Consider the following 11,008-nt stretch of genomic DNA (forward strand, 5'->3'; position numbering starts at 1 on the left):
ATCTTCATCTTTGGTAATCTCCGTTAACTGCTACTAGTTTTATTGCTGAGAGTTTCTCTCTTTCTTCCTGTTTATATTCTTTTTTATTTAATTATATATCTTTACTGTCATTGCTAGACTGCAGATTATTATTTGCGTAGGCCGCGGGCGCTACATGATAAAGTCTGTTGAAGAAAAATTTTGAAATATAGAAGGGAAAATCATTCATTTTCAAATTGCAAATTGTTTTCACTTTGCATCGTGCCGCTCTCTTCGTCTTTTGGTAATCCCCGTTTATTACCTATTTTTATTTGCTACTTTTCTGAGAGTGTTTTTCTTTCTTCCTGTTTATTTTTTTATTTATTTAATTACCTTCGCTGTTAAAACATTAATTCGCTGTTCTCTCGCTACATGATAAAGCCTGTCGAAGAAAAATTTTGAAATATGGGAGGGAAAATCATTCGTTTTCAACAAGTCTCTCGACGAACCACCTGATACGCCTTGACGGTTCGTCAAGAACCTAACCTGTTTACAATCACGCTTGCGCTTTGAGCAAACCATGCTTGAACACGGCAATTTTGTAACGGTGGTACCGTCGAGCGGTCTTGAACTTGTCTTCGGCTAGGAGTTTTCTATGGTGAATGATTATCTCGTGTGACAGCACCTGATAAGAAACACATCGGTCCGGTTCGAAGGCTCTTGTCAAACTTCCCGAAATCATGGCTGGCATTGTACCATTGTCTGGCAGATCTGGACGAAAACAATGGACACTTCACGGTAACATAATAACAATGTTCGGTTTCAATTTTTTTCGCAATTGAATTTTCTCCGGTAGCTAATCGAATTGGCCACGAGGAGATGGTAATGTTGCGACGACTGGCGAACTTTCAAAAATTCGCTTGTCGCGTACGAAATGTCAGTCATCTGTTACGTTGTTCTCTCGAAACGAATGCCCGCTCGACAGTTGACAGATCGTAGGCGTAGGGTATTTCAAAATATTGATCATTTCAGATGGACCGCGAGGATCTCTCAGAAGATTGCGATCGCAACTCGCCGAGGACGGTTGCCCGGAATCCCAAGTAGTTTTAGCCAAGCAACTGCTAGAAGAAAGATGTGGTAAAGTTAATATTTTCATTAAACTCCAAGCACACAGTTCCATTAGAGATTGATAAGTATGCAACACGTTTAGATCTAGACGTCGATAAAGAGGAGAATGCAAAGTTGGGCGTGTATTGGCTCACAAAAGCATCGGAGCAGGGTAATTTGGAAGCGACGGATATTCTGAGAAAATGCCTGGCGTCCGGTCGTGGTATCACCGAACACAATTACTACGATGTGAAGAACTGTCTGGATATGACTCAAGATGAGAAACTGGCCAGGAGAGCAGCAAGAGAAATGTTTACTAGGTAAGAGAAATTCAATTTGTTAAACAAATGACGCGATATACTTTCTCATGTCCTGGTATTGCGCAGTCTTTCGAACGGGGAAGATTTTATCACGACGGAGCAACTACAGAGACGGATGAGGGACCTATCGAACTTAACCAATCATGCCAGTTGCTCTCGTTCGAATACCATGTCACAGAATAACACACAGAAGGATGTGACGGATGTTCCGACCGACGACTTTCCGAAAGATGGGTCTCCCGAGGAGTCGGTACCTAGAAAAGAAGAAGAAAGGGAGAACGATGTTCATGGTAGGCTAACATTCGCAGCCACGATGCTTTGTAGTCCCTTAAAATTAATTACTTGTTTCTCCACAGATTGGTTAAATTGTCAAGGAGAAAAGATCACAGAGGCAGCGTTAGTTGCTGCTGCTGCCAGTTATGCTAGAGGACTGCTTCCCATAGTTTCGCATGCTGTCTGTATGGTAGACATGTCGCAAATGGCTCTGGATACCATACCGCTGCTGCAGAGACCTTTGATACATCCTCTCGCGTCTTTAAAGCGACTTTATATTTGGTTGATAGAAACCCTAGGTCAACGAGGGATGTCGATCAGAAAGTTTCTCTTCACATCGAACGTTCACGTGTTATTGCTGCTTTTGTTGTACTCGTTGGTCGGCACGGAGAGCTTGATACTCTTCATACCGATGGCTCTCTACTATCTGTCTTTCATCGTGATGGTCATAGCCACTTTCCAAATGCTACAGCGTAAACGCGAGTTTAATCATTTCCGTGTTTGGTCCGGTCTGTTTCTCAGTTATTCGGGAGGCAACCTGAACCCCGAAGAGGCCGAGTATCAGCACTGCTGTAACAACTTGAAACCTTACGCTCATTTCTTTCTCGCGTTGCTTCTAAACTTAATGATTTATCCTATCATCGCCCACCAGTGGACGCCTCAATCGGAGTTCACTATCATAGCGGTCGCGTTGACACTGGTTACGCTGTTGAACTTCATGTGGAAGGACTCCTCGAAATTCCCAGACTTCTTAGCGCTGTTTAGCTTTAGCGTTCACGTGCTAGCTAAGTATCCATACGAAACTGATATCGTGGTCGCTCAAGGATGGCGATTCCTAGACATCAGAGTGCCCACGTTCGCCTCGTACGTTGTCGGCAACGGAATCGAGTTCTGTCTCAATTTCCGCGCAGTTTTCTACCTCTTGATCCCAGCAGTTTTCGCGAAAATGGCTGCGCAGGACAATTGGCGAGGCACGTATCAGATTTTGATACCTCATTGCGTGACGTTGAGCTGGTGGCAAATAGCGATCTTCAGTTCTCAAGGTGCCACCTGGTACGGGTTAATTAGAGGTGCTCTCGCGTTAGTTGGTATGGTCCTCTTCCTGCCACTGGCAGGTCTAGCATCCATTATCTTGCCAATAGTGGCTGCTGCTAAATATTTATCCGAGAGTGACATAGCCATGAGGATAGCAGTGACTACTTTACTCGGAGGCATGCCGTTTTTCGCGTCTTGGTATTTGAGGAAAACCAGAACCCCTAGGTTCAACTGGATCATCACCGCTGTCCAGGTAAGCGCTGTAACACAGTGATGAGTAGACTGCGGATTTTATGCGTTTATGACAAAAATGAGTACATACAATTTAAAGCAGTGGTCATATTAAAAAGATTTAAGGACATCAGTGTATTATTTTCAGCTTAATAAGAAAATTAAGCTAAATAAACATTTTTTATTTGGCTCCTGTGTCTTGCAATCAATGCAAACATTTTTTATTATGCATAAAGATCCACAATCTAGTGATGAGCAACCCGCGGACTGCAGTAGGCCAAAAGTGGAGAAGTCGCCATCTCTAATTCCAGTATGTGTTTACGCTACGGTCTCCTAATGCCTCTTTAACGAATTTATTGCTTTAAGACCCAGGTACTGCTGGAAAGTGTCAGCGGATTTTCGGCTTGGTGGATTTAAATTTAAATTCGCTTGTAGTTGATCCGCGATGTCCTTGCGTAACTGTCCTTGCAAATGATTAAATTTTAAAGAACGTTTACTTTCATAATGTCTCTTGATATTATGTTTCTTCAACAGAAATATTTTTTCAGTGCATATCGAACGAACATCACTTTATTTATACAAGTAAAAAAATAATCGTATTTTCATTTTTGCGTTTTCGTTTATCCGAGCTCATGGCAAAATACGAGAAACTCGATCGTTATACTTACTTATACTTGTTCCTGCTTCCCACAATAAATGCAGAACATTTTTATTTTGCATAAAGATCTGCAGTCTACTCATCGCTGCTGTAACATGTTGTCCATGAAACCTAATTTTCCGAGTTCTGACTGACTGAATCGTTATAGCTGTTTCTGGGCATCGGCGCCGGAATGTTTTTGTGCTGGCCGATGATCATGGAGTACAAAGAGGAACCGGATCGCTTCAAGGTGATATCGACGCTCTCTTGGGAACAGTATCAGAATCACTGTCACCAGCCTGCTTGGGAGGAATTATCGTCCAAGGCCCAGGTACAGATACAGTGTGCCGATCTGGAAGGAATAGTGGTCTCGTGGGAAGGCTATGTGACCAATATTAAATTAAGAACGTTGAAGAACAATGTGGCGACGGTCTTCGACAAGTTACCCGACAGTATTAGAAACGCGATCGGCTGTATGTACGGCGAACCGTATTCGAATAATTGTAATTCGGTCGACCAGCCGCGACAAAGGAATTGTAGGCATATCGCGAACATTCAGAAGCGGAAAAGCAAATGCCACTTTCCCGCTTGGAACCGGTACGAGTTCGAGATCTCCGTGAAAATGAAAAGCGGCATGTGGGGGAACAACGCGGAGATCCTACTGATAGCCGATCATTCGTTCACGAATTTTAGCCTGAACATTTATCCAGGCGACAAGATCTGGTTCTCCGGTAGCCTGTTGAACTACGGTTTGAAAGAGGAATCATTGTTAGGCGGCTCTGAACCGCACGTTCAACTGGAGGAGATCGGTTGTCTCGCGTGTCACTCTATTGATCTGAAGTCTTACAAACGCTATAAGTATCACATAACGTTGAGTTCGATTATAAGCGACCTTTGTCTAAGTATCAAGACTGTTTTAAACTTTTTGTTTAACCCCATCGTGATGTTCAAGTAAACCATGCGTCGTGTGATCGTGCAATCTTAGTACACACAGGGGCGTATCGGAATGCAACGTTCCTCAGAACATTCATTATTATTAGAATCGTCTACTGGAGGTCTTCGAACAATGTATATCTACAAACAAGACAGAATTTAGATCCTAGTTATTCTTTACGGAGAGGAGTGTATGTATCAAGGCGCGGAATCGTCGAATCTCTTTGCTATAATGATTTTCCTGTATTACTGTTTCTTTTTTCTTTTGATAGTAAAGTTGTTATACAATTGACATTATATAGTTGAATTGGATATTATTGTTTAGATAACTGATACGGATTAAACGAGGGAACTCCTTTTTAACCGATATAGCCCGAGTCTATGTATAGAACGATACTAGCATATTTTGATGTTACCAACGCCTCAGGCAATTAGAAGTCTCGGTCGAGAACTCGGAAAGTATCTGTGTCACAGAGTGTACACTTGTATACATACATACCTACACGTGACGTATGTATGTATATTTTAAGATCGACATATTTTCGTAAGCCTTACTGCCAGTTATAGAGACAGATGTGCTTAATATTTTTCTATTCCGTGTACGGAAATTTCAAAGGGGTGAGACCTCTTCTAATCTTATTTGAACGGAACGGTTACATAGTTTTTGTAATGGAAAAATTTCGAAGAGAACATCGTTCGCATCCGAGAAGATTTCGATTCGCGTTTTTAATACCGGTGCGTCTACAACGAATGTGATGCGAGTACCTTATGTGTATTGTTGATATTCAGTTTCTTAGAAGTTGACGTTGTATCTTCGAAACGTATCTTTTAGATCTGTGAAATTCAGTGGAATTACGCGAAAAAAAGTTGTTTAATTTAGTTGTTGAACCATCTTTACTCGTGTAAATGTCATGAATATTACATGTATTTGAAGACATAGGAAAGATATATGTACATGTATGTTGCGTAGGAGTTACAAGTTATACTGTTAAATCGATGTCAAATGTCTAGACTTTGAAAACATAAACAATTAAAGAAGTCTTGTCAACTGTCCAAGAGTTCTACCGACGACAGTTATTTTCATGTCATATCAGGACAATAGTGACAAAAAGATGAGTATAGTCGACACAGAAGACAAATATATAGATGTGCCTTGATGTTTTCTGTTCGATTAAATGATTTTATTATTTATAATAAAATATATTTTAAAAAGTACGATCACTGTTAGATTGAATGACTCATCGAGATGAACAATATCTCACGATTTCGTGGAAAATGTGTTTTTTTCGCATTCTTTTCTTTTTTTTTTTATTGCTGTTTTATTTTATCACATAAAATTGTTTATGTTTTTTCCAAGAAATTTCATTTCTCTTTATACAATTTAATATACTTTTATTTCGTATTTGGCAACAGATGATGTACATTATTTCCACGGATGATAACATTACGTTCGTTACTCTTTTTAACAAGACAATTTGTTTATTCAGAGATTTTGGTTCCCTTTATTCTTGCTTTTTTTTGTATAAAAAAAAGAGTCGCACAGTACGAAATCACTCTGCAACCATTTCATACCGACGGTTTCGTTTGTTTTATGTACAAATATAAAATCTACATCAATAAAGTCTTTTCGATCATGTAAAGATAAGTCAGAGCGAGAAAGAGCGATCTCTCATAGAAATCGATAATTATTCCTAAAAAAAGGAGCTCGTTTCTTCGATCGGATATCCTATCCACGTGTGTGTGTGTGTATAAATGTCTCGTTAAAAAATCTTGCAAGTTCCAGACTCACTGCGAATAAATTATCGTATCCCTTAATTTAAACTGATTACATTAAAAAAAAAAAAGAAGAAAAACATCATCGATGCTTCGGTTTCTACGTGTGTTAGAGAATGTAACAATATACATTGTACCGAAAACTTAGAGCTATGGGGATTGACTGCAGCAACTTAAGAGCATGAAAACTTTGGCAAAGGAACTGTGTGCACTACACGCATTAACATTATTAGGACCAGAGTAGCAATAGCATAATTCGACACGCCTTACAACTGCTGCAACAATTTACACGTTATTTTAATTATTGTTTAATCGGTTATCGCTATGTATAACTTCCTGTTCGAATATCCATCGAGAGTGACGCGTTTCGGAAACGGGACTATTGGCTAATACAGTAACCGTCGTTCTCTTTACACTAAATATCCAAATAAACAGTCTTATGAACACTTTACAACGACACTTTATCTCATTAGAATAAACATCCGATATAAACGAGAAATTCGAAAATGGAATAGTTCGTGGGCTGATCACCTCGCGGACTGGCTTAATAAAACCGTTTCCTACTGTTCTCTTGATGCTTCTGATACCACATGATGCCTATCACGATGCAAGCGATTATCGCGAGCGCACTCACGAGCATTAACAGGAAAAACATTACTCTACTTAACGTAGATTGCTTCGGATCGTCTATGTGCTCTGCAATAAGAAATCAATCATTTTCTTAACGGTTGAGTACGCCGATTCGAGATAATCGTTATCTGTTAATAATTACCTCGTGGAGCTTCGTAAAACGCTGCCGAAGGCAATATATTGGACCTATCTTCCTGATCTTTTGGCTGAAAATCGATACACGTTACTGATAGTAATAATATACAAGGAGATTTTGTATTGTTCGAAGATAAGGCTTACATCATCCGGTAGATCCAACTCAAACAAACGAATAGATAATATATCGTGATTGTCAGATAAATCTCCCGTCGTCGCGGAAAGTCCAAAGTAGTAACCGGTGGGAAGTTTTATTTCCTTCACCGAGAAACATTCCTTCCACGCAGCTTTATTCGCAAAGTCCGTGGAAACTAAATGAAAAGCAGGTCTGTTGGAAAACATCTTACACAGGTTCACGTTAACGTGTGTAGTCTGTGTTCTTAATACGTTATACGATATCATGCTACATTAAATAAATGAAATAGTTTCTTTTACATGTTCGTGTGATAGCATGCAATCTCGATAATGAAAATCTAGTGCGAAGAATAAGCAATGCACGAAGGATGAAGATGTACCGCTTGACGAAGTTGAGGCACTCCATGTTGTAAGCCAGGAGGCCTCAGGGTAAGACCTTACTGTAATATTAATTTGTACAACACCATATAAAACAATATAAATACATGAAAAGCATTACCACGAGTATGTTTGATCTACTTGAAATGACTGGATGCACATACAGGGTGAGTCCGAAGAAAGAGAACACCTAAATGTCTCCGTTACTTTTCGTTGTACAAAAAAACTTCTTAGGACAAAGTTACACTGTTTGAAGAGCCACATGTATCGGTGTAAGGGAAAAAATGTTCAAGGTCATTTTTTTACAAGATTTCACAAGTAAGTAAACGATAACGGCTTAGTACGACAGTAATGATGTTTTAGAGTTATTTAAATCGAAATATCTCGTGAACTACTAACTTTTCGACATACATAGGTTAGTACTTTTTTATAACGAATGTCCAGCTGCATCGATTCATGTATTATAAAATACCTCATTCCATTTAAGAAAATATCGATGACCTTGAAATCTTGTAAAAAAAAAATGACCTTGAAAATTTTTTCCCTTACACCATTACATGTGGCCCTTCAAACAGAGTAACTTTGTCCTACGAAGTTTTTTATACAACGAAAAGTAACGGTGATATTTGGGTGTCTGTTTCTTCGGACTCACCCTGTATACAGCGTGAACATTATAAAGCGTTACAGAACGAATATCTCCAAAAATATTGATTATACGCAAAAATGTTTGAGATGAAAGTTGTTCGGTATCGAGGGGGACATCATGTGGTGGAATTTTTATTTCTTCCGATGGACACTCCAAGGTGAGGAGAAGGTCATCTTGACTTTTTAAAATGCAAAGACCTACTTTCTGTATCACGAATTGATTGACTATCGAATTCTGAGTAAAAATGTATTGACCTCCATATGTCCTAAATCTAATAGTTAACGAAATATTATCGAAACAATTTTCTTTCTTCTTTCGATAAAATCTCGGTAACTATTAGGTTTAGGACATATGAAGGTCAACACTTGTATACTCGGAATTTGATACTCTATCGATTTATGGTATAAAAAATAGGACATTCCATTTAAAAAAAGAAAGTCACCTTCACCTCGCCTTGGAGTGTCCACCGGGAAAAATAAAAGTCCCAGCACACGATGTCCCCCTCGGTACTGAACAACTTTCATCTCAAACATATTTGCGTATAATCAATATTTTTGGAGATATTCGTCTGTAACACTTTATAATGTTCACCCTGTGTATATATATATATATATACACACACACACACATGTTTGAATAATGAACATGAACAATTCATTTATCCCATGATAGAACGTTGCAACAACATATTTTTCGTGCTCTGAAACTTAGAATAACTCGAGACCGCCATTACTTACCCGTTAATATATCTCTTTCGTATCTAATAGCGATATGTGTATCGTGTTCTAAGTTTCTAAATTTTGCTTCACAGCCTGCAAGTTGCGTATGAGTCCCATCACGATCGTGATCATAATGCAAGGAGCCATTGTTAACCATGGAAGAGATGTATGGATGTTGGTGCTGGAAAATTCAATAAATTTATTATAGATTCTCAATGGTTATGCCGTATATCTATTGTCAATTATGCTAACTGATTCCTACTGTAACTTAATTGCATTGTACTTCAATTATATAAGAATTCATCTGTATGTGAATTGCAATATAGTTGTAACTTCAATTATTACCTTCTAATTGAGTTACGTAATTTAACATTTTCAGTCAATTTAATTACTAATTACAGTACGAGAACCCGAAAATATAGGAATTTCGATGGCCGGGACGGCTCGGGAAGACATCGAGACGAGTCGGTCGAGTTCTCGAAACTAACGACATTCTGGAAATTATCGAGATTCTCGAAATAAACAGGATTCTCGAAATAATCGGGTTTCTCGAAATTAACGGGATTCTTGAAATTATCGAGATTCTCGAAAGTATCGGAATTAAAAAAAGAATCTTTGATAATGTAATTTTTACGGAAACGCCTCATATTATATCGAAAATCTCATACCACGATTGCGTTTGAAGCGAATCTTATAACGGTAATCGAGTATCGAAAATCCCGAAATTTTCGAGAATCCCGATAATTTCGAGAATCCCGTTAATTTCGAGAATCTCGATAATTTCGAGAATCCCTCAATAATCGAAAATTTCAAAATTTTCGAGAACTTCTCGATCTGGAAAAAAAACCTCGTTTCGACCCGACTCGACATTTCCAGGTTCTCGCACACCTCTAGTAATTATACTACAAAGTAATTATACTTCAATTGTAATTCTGCACAACCAGAACCATAATACATACATTGTGCGGGCCATTGTGATTGCTGTATGTGTCTAAAATAATAGCCAATCCTTGGAAATAATCTTGATTTCCAAATACTGGACCATACTGCATCCTTTCTTTGGCATACCAAATGACAAAACCATCTCCAAACAGATCCCTTCCTTTTCCATGTACCTTAAAGTGGACTTGTAGTTCCCAATTCCTCGCATGGCACGGCTATGATAACAATACAAAGAACATTAGCTTTGGAGCTTCCACAATCTCAACCTTTGTCTTCGAAAAACCAACTCATTCTTCCTTTTTGATAATGTCTATTGCACAAAGCATGATATTGTAATCTCTGACACATGGTCTATGACTAATTAAACAAACACGGTCAGAAAGAATTTGAAACTTACAACAGAATTCCATATGGCACCTTGTTTACTTTGGAGGTCTGGAGTTAATCTGATATAATTATTTGTTACCATTGTACTACCATAGAAATCCCAATAAGGTATTGTCATTCCAGAACCTAAACATAAATATATGATTTGGTATATACTCGCGGGAGAATGGGAATAGGTTTACTACATGCTTTAACAAGTTGATGAGATTGCTTTAACTTTGCTGTAAATAAGTAACTGTTGAGTCATAATAAGAGCAGGGAAAAAAAGCTTTTATTATTCATAAAATAACCTCTTACTCGTCAGAGCGAATTTTTACATTGTAACCGTACAACGTATCGTGCATTAATTGAATTTAAATTAGAGCGCATTACACGTCACGGAATTTTACGTTACTCAACGTAATTTCCGTAAACCGATCCAAAATTTACAAACCTTGATACGGCCTGACCAAAGAATGCTCCCGTTTCATGTAGTCTTTTGTGTTCCATTCTGCATTTGCTAGCTGCCAAACACTTGCAACAAATAAGAAGCACGATATCACATTCATTTTATATATTTTACGTCTACGCCAAGTAACTTTAAATATCAACTCTATTGTTCCAGTCACCGATGGGGATTAGAACTCTCGTAATCCACTGAAGCCACTACCGGAATTACAATTCTGTTATCCGTCGAGTCGAGCTAAGTTAGCAGCGGTTAGCAGTTAGTCAGCGAACTAACAATCCATCCAACACAAAAATGCAAATATTCCAACGTAACATGCTAGGA

The 11,008-nt window shown here is 38.5% G+C and overlaps 2 protein-coding genes across 4 annotated transcripts; one reads left to right on the forward strand and one right to left on the reverse strand.

Moving 5' to 3' along the window:
• Positions 1–103: 103 nt before the first annotated feature.
• On the forward strand, positions 104–5,897 carry Wfs1 (wolframin ER transmembrane glycoprotein wfs1). 2 transcript variants are annotated; one of them, XM_076439319.1, is made up of 6 exons: positions 104–756; positions 991–1,095; positions 1,169–1,385; positions 1,452–1,675; positions 1,742–2,946; positions 3,731–5,897. In XM_076439319.1, exons 1-6 carry the CDS (start codon positions 699–701, stop codon positions 4,514–4,516), a joined length of 2,595 nt encoding a protein of 864 aa, XP_076295434.1. In that variant the 5' UTR covers positions 104–698; the 3' UTR covers positions 4,517–5,897. The 2 variants fall into 2 exon arrangements, with proteins under 2 accessions (XP_076295434.1, XP_076295435.1); XM_076439320.1 differs by having other exon boundaries at positions 1,175–1,385.
• Positions 5,365–10,938, reverse strand: LOC143216373 (vesicular integral-membrane protein VIP36). 2 transcript variants are annotated; one of them, XM_076439340.1, is made up of 8 exons: positions 10,673–10,938; positions 10,250–10,365; positions 9,870–10,067; positions 8,929–9,091; positions 7,548–7,607; positions 7,177–7,343; positions 7,040–7,103; positions 5,365–6,963 (listed from the first exon to the last, which is right to left on the reverse strand). In XM_076439340.1, the coding sequence occupies exons 1-8, from the start codon at positions 10,785–10,787 to the stop codon at positions 6,812–6,814; spliced, it is 1,035 nt and encodes a 344-aa protein (XP_076295455.1). In that variant the 5' UTR covers positions 10,788–10,938; the 3' UTR covers positions 5,365–6,811. The 2 variants fall into 2 exon arrangements, with proteins under 2 accessions (XP_076295455.1, XP_076295456.1); XM_076439341.1 differs by lacking the exon at positions 7,548–7,607 and having other exon boundaries at positions 10,673–10,935.
• Between the last annotated feature and the right edge of the window lie 70 nt (positions 10,939–11,008).

The sequence above is a fragment of the Lasioglossum baleicum genome, chromosome 15 (genome assembly GCF_051020765.1).
Source record: "Lasioglossum baleicum chromosome 15, iyLasBale1, whole genome shotgun sequence".
NCBI lineage: Eukaryota > Metazoa > Arthropoda > Insecta > Hymenoptera > Halictidae > Lasioglossum > Lasioglossum baleicum.